Source organism: Coregonus lavaretus (assembly GCF_964263955.1).
Source record: "Coregonus lavaretus genome assembly, chromosome: 7".
Taxonomy (NCBI): Eukaryota; Metazoa; Chordata; class Actinopteri; order Salmoniformes; family Salmonidae; genus Coregonus; species Coregonus lavaretus.
In genome coordinates this window covers 58,225,816-58,243,904 of record NC_139994.1, presented here as the reverse complement: position 1 = coordinate 58,243,904, position 18,089 = coordinate 58,225,816, and the positions used below count along the sequence as shown (strand labels likewise).

Here is an 18,089-nt window from a genome sequence, read left to right as displayed (position 1 = left end):
ATCCGTACAAGTAGTCCAGTCAAAGCAGATTGGAAAGTAAGGTATATCCAGGGGATATAACAATTCCATACTCCAATATGAGCTGTTCTTTTTTTTAACCTGTTTTTTTTGTTACCTGAACTTAATAAGCCATACATTACAAATTCCAGGTCCCGAGGGCTACAGCACTACTGGTTCTCTTTTTTCCTAGCAGTTAATTGATTACCTAATGTCATGGATCAGATAGAGTTCACTCACTGGTTTCTAAGGTCAGTCCCTGAATAGAAGGAAAGCATAGAAACCAGCAGTGTGGTTGCCCTCCAGCAGCCAGCCTGGATATGAATAGACGTTCCCTGCTACTTCAACAGGTAGCCTTCAAGTCCAGCGGAGGCGACGACGAAGGGGAATGAGAGCAAGAGATGCGGTTATTCATTTTACCACATGAGGGCAGTCAAGTGTCAGAAGACCTGTAATATTTGTGGATGAACTCATTGAAGAACAGAATTTCACTATTACTGATCTAGAATAAAACTGCTATATGCGTAACTTATAACATTTGTTCCTCTTTCCAGTGCAGGTAGTTCTGTATATTCACCCAGAAGGCATACAATTGTCAAGATACAAGCAAACAAAAGTATAATCTAGAGACTTTATAATAATAATAATAATAATATGCCATTTAGCAGACGCTTTTATCCAAAGCGACTTACAGTCATGCGTGCATACATTTTTTTTGTGTATGGGTGGTCCCGGGGATCGAACCCACTACCTTGGCGTTACAAGCGCCGTGCTCTACCAGCTGAGCTACAGAGGACCACTTTACTGAAAGTATTTTCCAGGGAGAGTGAATTTAAAAAGGAGAGCCAGGTAAAAGTGGTAGATTCTGACAAGTGTTTTATTAGTAACACAGACCTGGGGACTGAACCAAAAAGAAGCCATCATGACTGGGGCCTTGACAAGATTAAAACTGTTCAAATGGCATTGAAAAGAGAGTGGCGGATAATGGAACCATTACGGTCAAGGGAGCAGGTAACATTTTTAAGAGGGCTGCTCATTCTGCTTCCAATACAAAACAGCAGCAACAAAAAGGAAAAATCCAGAAATGAAGTGCAAATCTCAAATTAAAATTATGGTATCAGGCATAAGAATTTCAATAATGATGTCCAGGTCATACTATACACATCACGGTAACTGAAAGATGAGAAATTGAAAGAGCGAGGTTCCACCATCCAAATAAGTCTTTTTTTGAACCATTATTTTCTTTCATAACTTCTTCAGTCCATCCTTACATCTTGATGTATCCTACAAGGGGTTTTGGGGGAACGAGTCTGAGATAGACATGATCATGTCTGTCATTTGATCAAATAAATCAGACATCTCTGGATGAATTATAAAGCAGTCTGTTAAGTATGTAAAGTCTTAATTGTGTAAAATTACCAGTCGTAACGCAATCATTGGTACCCCCAATACCCCTATTAAAAACGAATCATCCTCCCATTTTCTCCTGTCTGGTTGCTCTTGGCCGTCTTAAGTGAAGTAAAGTCCAGTACCAAGTTGAGATAGAGTAAAATGACAGGCTGTTTGTTGCCTGTTGTTGATGTGCAGAGTCCAGGGTAATGATGTGTAAGAACAAAAGGATGGAAACTTTTCCTGTTCGTTGCCTTGCTGTTCCTTCTCCTTTTGTAACGTCAAAACTTTAGCAAGACGTACGAATGTGAGCATTCGCCCAACTCACGTACACAAACGCAGCCCCATGCGTACATACATGGAGTCAGTATCAGGAACTGTAAGGCAGAGAGACTCCATTTTGTTTTTTAAAAAAATCATACAAATAAAGAAGCAAAAAAAGATAAAGAAAAGCTGCCTCCCCCCCCAGTCGTTTCCTTCCAGATCTCACTCTGTTCATCCCTTGTTTCATGTTCTGCTGTGACCCCCCTCTCCTCTGTCCCCTTCAGAGAGGGGTGAGTGGAGAGGTGAAAGGTCCAGTGTGGAAACGGAGGAGCGATGGGAGCGGGGAAGGGGTTTAAAAAGAGGCCCAATCAGCCAAACCCTCCCTGCAGAATCAGCCAATCACCAGAGCCGGTGCTGGTGGAGGTTTCGACTGAGGACGGACCGGACGTCAACGGTGAACCTAGGAGAGAAGAGAGTTGTCAGGGTAATACATTTCTCATGCTCCCAGGTAAATGGAAAAACACTGCTACAGTGCAGGATGCTCATCATCAGTCTGAATACTTGAAATACTCACCTTAGTGCATCTAGCATAGGCAGCAGGTTAAGGAGTGCTGTGTCACTAGGGTCACTGAACCACGACTTGATAGGTATTGCATTGTCTGAAAGGCAAATACAGAAACAAAGGAGAGTACTTCTGAGTGACGAAAGTAGGAGAGTTATGAAACCTAATATTTGGTAGGCAAAAATCAGGCGAGTAGGACAAAATTATGCCATTAGAAAATCTACAAAACATTCCTAGTATTACTAAGGTGTGGATGGTTGTCCCTTGGTAGCTGCCAACTTACCCTGATTCTCACAAGCCTGTCACAAGGCTAATCACGGTTTCTATAGGAAACATTTGAATTGGTGTGTGTGGTTTGTTTGCTTAAAACATGCAAGAGCTGCTTGGCAACCTTCCACCCACACCCAGCAAGCTGAAAGCAACTGGTTTTACAACATCTTTTTAGTTTAAAACAGTTATCCAAGCTCACCTACGAGGATACGACCTAGAATGATATACATATGCATAGAATACAGTATATGCCATTTAGCAGGGTCTTTTATCCAAAGCGACTTAGTCATGCGTCCATACTTTTTACGTATGGGTGGCCCTGCGAATCGAACCCACAATCCTGCCGTTGCAAGCGACATGTTCTACCAACTGAGCCATACGAGCGTGAATGTGTGTGCGCGTCGTCTCACCTGGATGGCTCCGGTAAGCTCCAGGCGAGTTGTCCAGGATTACGATATTAGATAGGTCATCATGTACGACAGACAGATCTTTAATATAACTACCTAGATCCAACGTACAATGCTGCAGACACAGGAGGAAAACACATGTAGGATGTAAGCAGATCGCAAATACATGATAGAATCGATCAATCACCATCGAGTACATTAGGTCACTAAAACTGTACAGTGTTTTCACGAAGATGTGGATGGACATAAATCAGTTGTGTTCATATGAAAGGGGAGAGTGGTACCTGTCTGTAGTATCTGCGTTTCAGGATGTTCCTGTTGTTGTCTAGCTTGTCTGCCACCGCCGAGCCGTAGATCTCCATACTGGCTGTGAACACTACCAGCTCATACCACTGGCTGACCTGGAGACAGGGGTCACACACACAGCCATGTATACATGTTAGGCTCACGCCATCATTTACAGTCAAAGAACTGGTCAAACAGAACAGAGGTAAACATCGTTGACAATAATCACGTTTCCATCCACAGTTATACGAGTAAAGTCATACCGTATTAAGAAATAATTGCGACAGCTGTGATGGAAACAGGACGTTTTGGTACAAGTTTATAAATGCAGACAGATCAATTGTTCATTCTACATGGTGGGATCTTTTTGTAGTAGTAAAATTAATTATACGAGAAATGGCGGTGGAAATTCCTTTATGCAACAACAACAAAAATATATACACACACACTCCAAAGCCAACTACGATAAGGCTGCTGACATAATCCATGACCTCGTCGGGAGATTGGAGAATGTTGCACCAGAGGCACCCAAACAACTCATCCGTGGGGATTTTAAAACGGGTGTACCTTAAAGAAAACCCTCCCAAATTATTAACAATACGTAACCTGCCACACTTGCAATCAAAAAACACTAGATCTCTGTTATAGAAGTACAAAGCATGGCTATAAAGCATGGGGACTCGGATCATAATTAAATCTTGCTCTCACCTAGCTACAAACAGAACATGTAATCTGAGGAACCTTGTATAAAGGTATGTGAAGGATTGGTCCGAAACAAATACAGTACCAGTCAAAAGTTTGGATACACCTACTAATTAAAGGGTTTTTCTTTATTTTTACTATTTTCTACATTGTAGAATAATAGTGAAGACATCAAAACTATGAAATAACACATATGGAATCCTGTAGTAACCCAAAAAAGTGATAAACAAATCAAAATAGATTTTATATTTGAGATTCTTCAAAGTAGCCACCCTTTGCCTTGATGACAGCTTTGCACACTTTTGGCATTCTCTCAACCAGCTTCACCTGGAATGCTTTTCCAACAGTCTTGAAGGAGTTCCCACATATGCTAAGCACTTGTTGGCTGCTTATTCATTTTACCACATGAGGGCAGTGAAGTGTCAGAAGACCTGTAATATTTGTGGATGAACATTTGTTCCTCTTTCCAGTGCAGGTAGTCACCTGTAATGCATTTCAATTAACAGGTGTGCCTTGTTAAAAGTTAATTTGTGGAATTTCTTTCCTTCTTAATGTGTTTGAGCCAATCAGTTGTGTTGTGACAAGGTAGGGGGGAAGGGTTATACAGAAGATAGCACTATTTGGTAAAAGACCAAGTCTATATTATGGCAAGAACAGCTCAAATAAGCAAAGAGAAACGACAGTCCATCATTACTTTAAGACATGAGTCAGTCAATCCAGAACATTTCAAGAACTTTTAAAGTTTCTTACATTTACATTACATTTTAGTCATTTAGCAGACGCTCTTATCCAGAGCGACTTACAGGAGCAATTAGGGTAAAGTGTCTTGCTCAAGGGCACCTCGACAGATTTTTCACCTAGTCGGCTCGCTCAAGTGCAGCCAAAAAAAAACATCAAGCGCTATGATGAAACTGGTTCTCATGAGGACTGCCACAGGAAAGGAAGACCCAGAGTTACCTCTGCTGCAGAGGATAAGTTAATTCGAGTTAACTGCTCCTCAGATTACAGCCCAAATAAATGCTTTACAGAGTTCAAGTAACAGACACATCTCAACATCAACTGTTCAGAGGAGACTGCGTGAATCAGGCCTTCATGGTCAAATTGCTGCAAAGGAACCACTACTAAAGGACACCAATAATAAGAAGAGACTTGCTTGGGCCAAGAAACACGAGCAATGTACATTAGACAGGTGGAAATCTGTCCTTTGGTCTGGAGTCCAAACTTGAGATTTTTGGTTCCAACCGCTGTGTCTTTGTGAGACGCAGAGTAGGTGAACGGATGATCTCTGCATGTGTGGTTCCCACCGAGAAGCATGGAGGTGGTGGTGTGATGGTGCTTTGCTGGTGACACTGTCTGTGATTTATTTAGAATTCAAGGCACACTTTACCAGCATGGCTACCACAGGATTCTGCAGCAATACGTCATCACATCTGGTTTGCACTTAGTGGGACTATCATTTGTTTTTCAACAGGACAATGACCCAACACACCTCCAGGCTGTGTAAGGGCTATTTGACCAAGAAGGAGAGTGATGGAGTGCTGCATCAGATGACCTGGCCTCCACAATAACCCGACCTCAACCCAATTGAGATGGTTTGGACCGCAGAGTGAAGGAAAAGCAGCCAACAAGTGCTTAGCATATGTGGGAACTCCTTCAAGACTGTTGGAAAAGCATTCCAGGTGAAGCTGGTTGAGAGAATGCCAAGTGTGCAAAGCTGTCATCAAGGCAAAGGGTGGCTACTTTGAAGAATCTAAAATATATTATGATTTGTTTAACACTTTCTTGGTTACTACATGATTCCATATGTGTTATTTCATAGAATAATAGTGAAGACATCAAAACTACAATGTAGAAAATAGTAAAAATAAAGAAAAACCTTTGAATGAGTAGGTGTGTCCAAACTCTTGACTGGTAGTGTATGGACATGTTAAAAGGCTGCTTTGACTAACATTTGGGAAGAATTCTGTAACACAAACGAAAACATTGAGGAACTGAACTATTACTGACTACATAGCTACATTGTTGCATTGACTCTGTAATTCCAGTAAAAGACCACTAAACATTTTTCAGAATGCAAAACCCTGCATAACTAAGGAACTAAAACAGTTACTTGGGGGGTGGGGGGGGGGTTAGAAGGATTACTTTATCCTATCCCAGGTGTTCCTTAAAGAGGTGGGGTTTCAAATGTCTCCGGAAGGTGGTGAGTGACTCCGCTGTCCTGGCGTCGTGAGGGAGCTTGTTCCACCATCATCTCTGAAAAGGATGTCCTCCGGGTCTTCTCTAAACTCAATCCTCTGAAAGCAACAGGCTGTGATGGTCTAAGCGGCTGGATTATCAGGGAGTGTAAAATGGCAACTGTGACATATACATAATACTTTTTTTTTTTACGTCACTGGATAGCTGCAGAATCTTCCAAATCTGGAAAACTGCAAGTATTGTGCCCATTCCCAAAGTGAATAATCCCAAATCCCTGAATGACTATCGTCTCATCTTGACCTGGGTGATAATCAAATGCTTGGGACACCTTCTCCGGCACACAGAGAGCCTACTGGACCTGTTCCAGTTCGCATGTAAACCAGGCCACGGTGATGAAGATGCACTGCTCTTCCTTCTTCATTAAATCTACGTGCACCTTGATAAACCACCTTCATTAGCCAGAAAATAGTTGATTTTTCATCTGTCTTCGACGGATTACATCCTGATATTCTGGTGAACAAACTTGCGACCATGGGCGTCAACCCGCCTTAACTGGACCTGGTGTTCTCACTAGTTGGGTCAGAACAGTGAGGTCCAATGCGAATACGTCGGACCCACTAACCACCAATATATGGGTAGTGTCCTTTCACCAGTTCTGTTCACCCTCTACACCAGGGATGGGCAACTGGCGGCCCGTATGCCCCTTTAGGACCGCAGATGTTTTTTTTGCAGACCCACAAGCTACTGCGGCCCCTCATAATGAGTTCTGTTTTTTTGTGGCCCCCACCACCAAAGTTACCCACCCCTGCTCTACACCAATGATTGCACCCAAATAACATCAGAATGTGCAACAGTAATGTATGCAGATGATACAGCAATATTTGGTCTAATAGGAGGTGTCTGATGATGACTACAGGACAGAAATAACACACTTCACCCAATGGTGCAAGAAAAACATTAATTCTTAATGTGAGAAAAAACCCAAGGAAATGACAAACTTCAGAACTATAAAAGACGACTCAGGGCAAATATCTTGGAACTATAATTGACTCAAAACTCTCCTGGACTGCAAACACACAGATATACAAAAAGGGAAAACTACTATTTCATGAGGAGATTAAGGGTGTTCGTAAATTCACTTTGGAGTGCCAAGAGTGCGCTCAGACCGTTCGTAAATTCAGAGCATTTTGCTCTCGGAGCATTCAGAGCGCACACCTGGACGCTCTGGCCGAGGAGTAGGGTTGATCCGAGCGTTCTGACCTCAACCGCAGTCAAGCACCCAAGCTAACTGGCTAAAGTTGGCTAGCTACTTCCAGACACAAATAAGAGAACAACTCACTGACCATTTTACTCGCCCTAGCAGAGCTGGTTAGGCTGTTTTCATGTTATCTAGAGCGTTGGTGACTAACTGTGCTGATGATAACAATTTATTTAAGTTTTTTTGCCGACATTCACTGACACTGGTCATATTCAACCGGTGTTGCGCGTTCGTAAATTAATCATTATTCTGTGCTCTGGCATACTCAAACGAGAATGCTCTGAAATCGGAGTAGATAGCCAGGGTGAATTTACGAATGCACACTAAATAAATAGGTCAAAAGAATAACAACCACATTCTACACATCCTTTGTTCAGACATCACTCTCGGTTTCAAAGCCTGGTACAATCAGCAATCCATTGCAAATAAAAACCCGATAAACAAAATAGTAAAACTGTCAAGCAAAATCAGTGGAATTAATCTCAAGAACATGGAAGCGCTGTTCTTGGAGAGTGGTGAGGGCAGGACGGAGAATTGTCACCGACCTGACACACCCACTCAACCAGGAGTACCAGCTCCTACCGTCAGGCCGCCGATACGGAGTCCATCTTTACAGAACCACCAGAGCCCAGAAATAATTCATTCCCACCAGTATAAATCAACTGAATAAATAACTGCTCAACGCCCCTCCACCCCAGAATATACGAACTGAATTACGAACTGTATCCACATGTGTTGTCGTATCCACATGTTTTCTGCTGTAGTTATTGCTTGTGATTTATGTATGTATTTATGCACCTATTGGTGATGCTGTGTTGTTTGTTGAGATGCAAGACACATTTCCAGAAAGGGACACAATAAATAATAATGATTACTATAATATGCGATGACGTGTGTGGTCCTCCCACTACGACTCTGGAAACCATGCAATTTATTAGGCTACATTTTAAATAAATTAAGATAAACTTCACAGGGTGGTAAAAGTGCACGGTTATCGAGGGTCAGATTCTGGTGACATGATGATCGATGCATGACTGATTTATTCATAGCGAACTGTTGGCTAGAGCCACGTGCCAACAACAGAGTAGGCACATTTGCTATTTAACACAACAGTTTGTGACAAAACTATCCGTAGAGTTGAAAATGCGATGGAAACACATTGAACTTTAGATTTTTATTCGGTACATTAAAACTTAAGCCAAAAAGTACATTGTGTCCACTACATCACGCATTGATTTTTATCGGCAACAAGTCAATTTGGTGGAAACACCACTGGTGGGAAAATGTGCATATTTTCTTTCTGTGGATTTTAGACTATTCACATGAAAATCTGTCGCCAATTGGATGGAAGCCTAGCTACTGACGTACAAAATAGAACTCAGTTCACGAACGGGAAAAACCGCTAACTTTTACTCACCACTTCTAAAAAGAAGTCGACGTGCGGCCTTTTATGTACAAAGAATCTGACAGGGTGCTTGTCAATGACTACCTGCAAGAGAGAAGAAACAGATGCTTAGAAAAGGAGTAATATCATCTTGGGTCAGGTGTGTGTACGTGCAGCATGCTTGCCTCTGGACCAGACGGTCCAGGTTTGGCTACCACCCCCACACCGCAATTCGCTACCCGCATGTGTTTACCTTGAGGATGAAGTCTGGTGGCGTGCCAGGTCTCACTGTGGGTCTGAGGACCCCGTCGTGGTGAGAGTGGATCAGCGTCTCATCTAGATCCAGTACAAGAATCTTCCTCTTCACTGCATCTGAATACCAAACACACACCTGCTTATTACCTGTTCAATAATATATACCTTACCAACTCAGTAGCCTTGTGGTTAGATGGTCCTCCCCGAGATTGGAAGGATGGGGGTTCGCTCCCCGGTCGAGTCATACCAAAGACAAAAAATGAGACCCGATGCCTCTCTGCTTGGCACCCAGCATTAAGGAGATAGATTGGGGGTAAGTCCCTGTGACAGACTAGTGTCCTGTCCAGGGGGTGTACTGTCTATCAAGCTGCCTGGCGCTACAGAAACAGTAGAGGCTCGTGCACTATGGGCCGTTCTGGCTTGCGCAAGGCTTACTTAATACACACCTTGCTAGATCTAATCTATAACAGCATAAAATAACCTGACAATACCGTAATACCGATGATTTTACCATCACACAAGTGACAAAAAGATTTGTTTTGCCCATACACGCTTCAACAGAAGGTATCCGATGTATGTGATAAGAGCAGTGGTGTAGTGAAGGCTATATGCAGGTATATGCCGTATACCCCTTTTTTTTTTTCTCCCAGTGGGCATTGCGTATATCCACGTCTTAATCCCCACTGCTGCGTATCACAATAGTATAGTGGAGGTATATACGCCGTATCAATTATATAGTGCGATAGAGAAATCATACACAAAGTAGCCTACACAATCGCAAAGCACGTGAAATATATCCACATGCGCGCCGCACACATCTAGTTTCAGCGGAATATCAGGCAGCAAGAGTGTGCAGCTCTCAACTGGTTGTTTCATTGAGCAGCTCACAGAATTGAACGACATGGGTAGGAAATATGTTTCAATTTATGATATCTACCAGTAAATGCTAACTTAGGCAACAATGGGTATGCAAACCAGGTATTGAAAAAGTTTGGTCCTAAATCTTGGTTGAATCTTTGCGATGCGCAATTCGGTCATCATGGCAGTTTGAATAAAAATGTCTAAAGGCTTTCCCAAAAAACCTTCCCAATTAAATGTTGACTGCAAAGTAGGTCTTTGTATCAATCGGGAGGGCATTTGTTTTGCAATGTCTGCCGTCACCTATAGCGTAAATTGTAAGCTACAATGTACAGTACAGAAAGACCGCTAGCCAAATTGTATTTTGCTAGATGAGCAATTACATTTAAGGCAAACTACACCCTCCCAAAATTATATATAAATTTTTTTTCCCCAGACCTCAAATGTTCTCGGGATGGGATTCAAGCATTGTTGTGGACTTAGAATCCCAATTGTATTTTATTTCTCTATATATTAAAAAAAGGTGTGATTTTGAGATTGAACCCGATAGGAAAAACTAGGACAACTCAAAAAAACAAAAAGGAAAACAGAGCTTTTCACACAGGGCGCCTTTTCTTTGCCGGTCGGCCCACCTGGGATTTTTTTTTGCTAAATTAGAGTATAACCACTTCTCCAGCCACCACTACACCACTGGATAAGAGATAGCAGAGCAGGGCTGTGCTAAGAGATAGCAGAGCAGGGCTGTGCTAAGAGATAGCAGAGCAGGGCTGTGCTAAGAGATAGCAGAGCAGGGCTGTGCTAAGAGATAGCAGAGCAGGGCTGTGCTAAGAGATAGCAGAGCAGGGCTGTGCTACGGAGAAGCCCTTTGAAGAGACTGGGGGTGTGTTCATACTCTTCAGCCTAAGAACTGAAATGAACAATGGATTTACAGGACCATGGAACATTTGTGAAAGTATGGCCCCCGTTTTCTTTTGAGACAAGCTCTTAAACAGTAGTAGTTGGACCTCCTAGGGCCCAGCGAGCACCTGTGTTTCATGCCCATACAGTATGTTGTCTTTGAAGATGTATACAATTAGATGCCCACCACTTTGCAGTACTAGCTGCCTTGTACAGATTGTACCTGTTGCTTTTTCATTTCGTCTATGTGTGTTGTGTATTTGTGATCATATTTTCTAACTTTTTTTGCTTGTTTGTCTCCATCATAATTTATTTTAACAGAAATAACTGAACAAGTCACAAAGCTCTTTCTTTGCAGATCCGTTTACAGGCATTACTGAACAATGACTTAACTAAATAAAGACTACTGGACTATATACTCACTGAGTCTGTTTCTGGAGATGGGGGACAGGGGTAAAGTGTCATACCGTACTGTCTGGTACTGGATAACCTGAAAGAAAGACAGACCGAGAGGGAGATGAAACAGTCAACTCAGCCAACGACAGTCACAGACTCAAGATTTTAGTGTCTGTTACATCTGTGAGCATAAAATTGCAACAATAGAAAGCAGAACAGTGGCCAAAGTTCGGTTACTGCGGTCTTGGCCGTGTTACAGGACTAAAATTGTAAAACAAAACAATCCTAGCTATAGATGATCACTTTATTAGAAGGCGATGTAATGCATCAAACCCCAGTAAAGAGTAAAAGCTCTCGTTATTCCATTGTCTGCTCCCTATACTACCATCCTTGGGTGAATTTCAAAAGTTTAGTGGTTTCAACCTGCTTCCTTTAGTTGTCAGGACTAAGTAGTATGGTGGATTCCTACTTGGAATTTGCTTACACCCGTCAGTGCAGATGACAGACACACCTGTTGGAAAGGATATGAGGAGAGGGACCCACATCAGATTATTCAGACACACCCGTTTTCCCCACTCCATTCATTCATTCATTCATTCATTCATTCATTCATGGTTCCCACCTTCCTTCCTTGACAGAGTGGGCAGTTTTCACACTCTGTGGCCCCAGTGGCCTGTTTTCCATAAGGACTATATTTAGCCCCCCCAGCTGTCTGCGGGTGTCACTGGAATAGGGGGCCAAGTGGAAAAGGGAGACCTGCAGGGTGACTGACTGGGGCCGAAAACCCTTGTTTTGTCCGAAACCCTTAGACCGTGTCACCGTGCCACCCTGCCAGGCCCGTTCCATTCCACGGCTGAGCAGGCCTAGGGATAGCCTGTTCATGAGCAGCTGGTGGAAGCTATGGGGGGGAACCCACAGCCCCACTTTCTGTACCCTCTGGGGTGTTGTCTGTATGCCACCCCCTTAACCCAGGAAACCCTCTCCAGCCCTCCATTCTGAAGACTATGCATTTATGTCGCATTGTTGTCTGTCTTGAAGAATATGATGCAACTGGCTCATGATGTCTAGCTCACATCAGATTAAGGAGCATGTGTGTGTTTATGCTCCATTATCCAATTGTAGTGATGACAGGTGCATGAAACAAGTCATTTTGGGAATTTGTGTCTATACATAGTCTAGGCCAGGGCTCTCCAACCTTGTTCCTGCAGGTTTTCACTAACGCCTTGTGCACACCGGTTGCGTCGAACTGTATGCATTCTGGCAGAAGTCCATTCATTTCATTGGGAGGCAATCCGCACCGCTGCGACTCATCTGCTGAACTAGGTTGTAGTGTGTGGCACTGCATGCTTGCATTGGATTTCTTCAACTTGCGCGTTGCTTTGCGGTACCAGTAGTAAACCAACGAAAAAGTTGCTAATGTGTAGCGCGATTCTTTTTGTTGTGATGCGGCACATGGATTGTGAAGACCATGTAAAATGTACCATACCACAATAACCCGTTTGCACCCGATTCTAGTAATTAGCTGGTTGATAAGATTAATCAGATAAGTTAAAACTGGGGTTGGAGCAAAAACCTACAGAAGGGTAGCTCTCCAGAAACAGGGTCGGAGAGCCCTGGCCTTTATGGCTACAGCATACCAGGGTGTCTACTGCATGAATGTGGAACCTCGTTTGGCCAGACACCTAGGCCCTGTTTCCATCATCACATTGGTAGTTGGGAGTGGGAAAACCACCATTGCACCTGTAATATCATACTCCAGAGAATTACCCAACCCAGGCAGTCTTGATCCAGCATATTCAGGACGCATATTACCAATCGTTCAGGGACTAATAGGTTGCTACATTGTGGAATAAATTATTTCATGCCATGTAGAACGTTGAATTACATCAACCCCACACATCATACAGTATTTCTATCTGCAATGTTCCAAACACTTCATCTGCATCCCACTGACTAGGCCCTGAGGCCCTCTGGTCAGTGACGATGTATCACTGTTAGGTAATACAGTACAAGCCGTAAACACTGGACCTTGACTAAACCATGTGTGTGTACAGTGTGTGTGTGAGAGCGCGTGAACAGGAACAGGCTAGTCTTTGTGGCTCAGTAATCCCTCACCCTTTGGCCCTAACGTGGACTACCCTCTGTTTACCCTGGAGCAAAATAAACTGGAACTAATAGTACCCCATGCTTAGATGTCATAATTTGATAACGCGGCATTCAGTTTACAGACTAGAGACAGTATATAACAAACAAACAATATACGTCACCCGACCTGACTGTGCATTACTTAGTGGACAGGTGGAGCCTTTAACACCTCAAAATGTCAAGTTTATAATAGGGGCATCAGTGAACAAGTAGGTGTGACAAGAGTCTTGTGGGTCAAGTCCATATATCAAGGACTTGCGAGACTTCTCTCAGTAGAACAAGATCCTTTATTTGTCAACACCCACATCACACTACAGTAGGGGGCAACAAAAGTAACCCAGAAATATGTGAGCGGTGGCATTCGATGTCAGGATCAGAAGGGTTTGTGTGAGTCCATAGCAAAGGTTTTGTCTGTGTTTATTTCAATGGTTTCCTACAGCCCCACCTGAAGCACATTTCCTAGCATGCATTTCCACCAAGTGCTATTCTGACTATGGCTCTGATAAGGGTCATGTGGCCTTAGGGGAATGGAAGCAGGCTTGTACTCTTGGTGAGATGATTGGTTCTGATTTTAGGTTGATTGTGTTTTGGGTTTGTGACAGGGTTATGACAGCAGTAACCAAGACATTTGAATATGCGAGTTGCAGGTATGTCCCAGACACACACACACAACCCATCCAATGACGTACATATACTGTACAAAAATATAAAACGCTACATGTAATGTGTTGGTCCCATGTTTCATGAGCTGAAATTAAAGATCCCAGAAATGTTCCATTGCACAAAAAGCTTATTTCTCTCAAATGTTTAGCACAACTTTGTTTACATCCCTGTTTGTGAGCATTTTTCCTTTGCCAAGATAATCCATCCACCTGACAGGTGTGGCATATCAACAAGCTGATTCAACAGCATGATCATTACACAGGCGCACCTTGTGCTGGGGACAATAACGGCCACTAAAATGTGCAGTTGTCAAAACACAATGCCACAGATGTCTCCAGTTTTGAGGGAGCGTGCAATTGGCATGCTGACTGCAGGAATGTCCAACAGAGCTGTAATTTTTGCACAAACTATCAGAAACTGTCTCAGAGAAGCTCATCTGCGTGCTTGTCGTCATCACCAGGGTCTTGACCTGACTGCAGTTCAGAGTTGTAACCGACTTCAGTGGGCAAATGCTCACCTTCGATGGCCACTGGCACGCTGGAGAAGTGTGCGCTTCACGGATTAATTCCCGGTTTCAACTGTACCGGGCTGATGTCAACATTGTTAACAGTGCCCCATGGTGGCAGTGGGGTTATGGTATGGGCAGGCATAAGCTACGGACAACAAACTGCATTTTATCTATTGCAATTTGAATACACAGAGATACCGTGACGAGATCCTGAGGCCTATTGTCCTGCCATTCATCCGCCACCATCACCTCATGTTTCAGCATGATAACGCACAGCCCCATGCTGCAAGAACCTGCACACAATTCCTGGAAGTTTAAAAATGTCCCAGTTCTTCCATTGCCTGCATACTCACCAGACATGTCACCCATTGAGCATGTTTGGGATGCTCTGGATCGATGTGTATGACAGTGTGTTCCAGTTCCCGCCAATATCCACTGCCAATATCCAGCAACTTCGCACAGCCATTGAAGAGGAGTGGGAAAACATTCCACAGGCCACAATCAACAACCTGATCAACTCTATGGGAAGGAGATGTGCTGTGCTGCATGAGGCAAATGGTGGTCACAGCAGATACTGACTGTTTTCTGATCCAATCCCCAACCTTTTTTGTTAAGGTATCTGTGACCAACAGACTCATCTGTATTCCCAGTCGTGAAATCCATAGATTAGGGCCTAATTTATTTATTTAAATGGACTGATTTCCTTATATGAACTGTAACTCAGTAAAATCATTGAAATTGTTGGTTTATATTTTTGTTCGTGTATAAATCATTGGACCCACACCCCAGACAATGCAAACAAACGTGAGAATCGAGGAGTGAGTTGGTTTATCTACTTCTCAACAATAATGCCAAATATGTTTTTATAACTAACCTTTGTTCTGTCTGTGATAATGCTTACCGTGCGTAGGTGCTTCCTGAGAATGTACAAGAAGAAGCCCCATATTCTGGACGTTACACCTAGGAAAGTGCGGATGCCAAGTAGACACTGTCGGGTCTTCAGCATGTCGGCGACCACACAGGAACAGGAGACTGAAGAGACTACAAGCTAGCCCTCTCAACAAAGTTGACCAATTTGGTTCGGCCTAGGCTCCAAAGAGTCGAATCAGAATACTTTCGCTACAACCTCTCCAAAACGAACCAAACGCGTCCAAATCAACAAAACTAGACCAAGCAAACGTGTGAGAGCATCTGCACGCTTGCTGCACAACTCTCATCGATTGGAATGCATTGGCATTGTGTAGCAGAATAATTGTGTTATAAAAACAAGAGCTAGTTACTCTTGCACGATGACTGCTATCCAATGGCAATCTGGCTAGCTATAGTCAGACTATTCCACGCAGCTCGTCTCGCTGACAAGCTAGCTAGCTCGGTAGGCTGACCACTACCACCTTCATTGAACCCTTGAGAAAAATAACTAAAAACTTTCGGCCATTGCAATTTGAAAGCAGTAATTAATGCGCTTATTTGCTCCGTGGTAACTGAAGAAAAATAATGATTGAAAACAAACAAACGTCAACCAGTCACCACGAAAACTGCTTTCAGGCTACAGCAAATCCGGGATCGAACTGCGAGCCGCCATCGCCGCCTTGCCGTCACTTCCGCGGGGAGAAAAGTCTCCTTAACTCGATTCGAAACGGACTGTTACGCGCAGCACGTCCCCGTGGAAAGCAGACAAACAAAAAGTAGGTTTTTGAGAAATGAAAGTCACGTTCCAGCAGCCCTACATACAGTAGAGCAATGTTCTAGTGTCAGATTTGGTATAGAATATTGCAAAATGTGAATTTTTCGCGCTTAAAGATGCAGTGAGTCCTAGAATATGTGAAATTGCTGTCAAAGATGTTGTAACCTACTTAGGTGTCAAAATTACCCTAAATAGTAACGAAATGAAAGAAATCAATGTCAATCGCTTAATTGAATCTATAAAAACAAAAATTTAAATAATGGTTGGCAGGAGATTTTTCTCTTCAGGGTAGAGTTCTCCTGTCAAGGCAGAGGGTTTATCTCGAGCTTCTTATCTTTTTACGTCTTTAGAGATTCCCAAGTCTACGTGTGCCATTCTCGACAAATTATTATTCAATTTCATTTGGAAAAATAAGCCACACAAGATCAGGAAGGATGTCATTACCAACAAGATGTGTGATGGTGGTCTTAATGATTTTACGCTGTTTAACCAGACTACAAAAGTGAACTGGGTTAAGAGGTATCTCAAAAAACCTTAAATTCTTAGGAATTTAATACCACATTTTATTTTCCAGAATATTGGGGATCTCAATTTTTTACTCCAATTCCCTTATGCTGTGGGTAAACTTCCTGTTAAATTAGCAAAAGCTCTAATGTGCTGGTCCTTGTCATACAAGCACAACTTCTCTCCACACAAATTTTTTATTTATAATAACGGTGATATTAAATATATCAATAAAAACCGTATTTTTCCACAATTGGTTTGCCAATAACATCTTCGTGTTTAATCAACTTATACATTATAATGGTCATCTTTATACTTACAATGAATTATTAGCCAAATATAACTTTATGTTGTGTAAGGAATATGACATATTAATGAAAGCTATTCCCAATGGAATCCTTACTTTCCTGAAAGATCGATCAAGCTTTTCATTAAATGCACTAAGTTACAGTGATAGTGTATAAATTAATGGCATCAATATATTAGATAAGAAATTTAACAACAATTTAGTCAGAGAAATTATTAACAGGAAGTTTACCCCTGCTGCAATTTTTCAATGGGCATCTTCATTTGATGTGAAATGGCAGTGTGCGTGGACTAATCCACATACATTTTTGATAACTAATAAAGTAAGAAAAGTCCCTTACAAGATCCTTCACAGATGTTATCCTTGTAATAGTCTTATTTCTAAATATGTAATTAATGTAGAAAAGCAATGTAGCTTTTGTGAACTGGAAAATGTGACTATAGAGCATTTATTTTGTGATTGTTTGCATAGTGAAATATTTTGGACAGATATGAAAATATATATTAGTGATAAGATGGGTAAACATATAAGCATTACCAAATTTGATATTCATTTTTATTTTACATACACGCACAGTGACTGCCAATACATTGTGAATTTGTTCATTTTATTGGGAAAATGTTTCATCCATGAAATTAAGTTAATGGGTAAAGAAAAACATTTTCAATATTTCACTATATAGCTCAGTTGGTAGAGCATGGCGCTTGCAACGCCAGGGTTGTGGGTTCGTTTCCCACGGGGGGCCAGTATGAAAAATGCATGCACTCACTAACAGTAAGTCGCTCTGGATAAGAGCGTCTGCTAAATGACTAAAATGTAAATGTAAAATGATATAACATCCCTAAAATATATAAATACCAAATTATCAAAGAAGTGTCTACAGTATTTGTCAAAATGTAACTTGTCAATAGAGTAATTTACTTTTTTTGTGTCCCTCTGTATGTATTTTATTTTTTTTGTTATGTGTGATATCTATATGTTGTTTTGTATAATGTTCGTGTAATGCAATAACAAAAAAGCAGGTGCGCATCTTCTGCTTTGGTATTGGGTTGGCGGATCGCATCCAACTGTTAAGGTACACACACCGCCACCTACTGTACTGGAGTGTGAGGCCAGTCACGGCCTACCTACATTAAATGATCTTAATTAGTCCTGTTC

The 18,089-nt window shown here is 42.1% G+C and overlaps 1 protein-coding gene across 1 annotated transcript; it reads right to left on the bottom strand.

Moving 5' to 3' along the window:
* Positions 1-848: 848 nt before the first annotated feature.
* LOC311132094 (CTD nuclear envelope phosphatase 1A) lies at positions 849-16,036 on the bottom strand. The gene is made up of 8 exons (XM_084165269.1): positions 15,338-16,036; positions 11,148-11,214; positions 8,968-9,086; positions 8,748-8,819; positions 3,174-3,290; positions 2,893-3,004; positions 2,225-2,309; positions 849-2,110 (listed from the first exon to the last, which is right to left on the bottom strand). The coding sequence occupies exons 1-8, from the start codon at positions 15,440-15,442 to the stop codon at positions 2,050-2,052; spliced, it is 738 nt and encodes a 245-aa protein (XP_084021395.1). The 5' UTR covers positions 15,443-16,036; the 3' UTR covers positions 849-2,049.
* Positions 16,037-18,089: the final 2,053 nt, after the last annotated feature.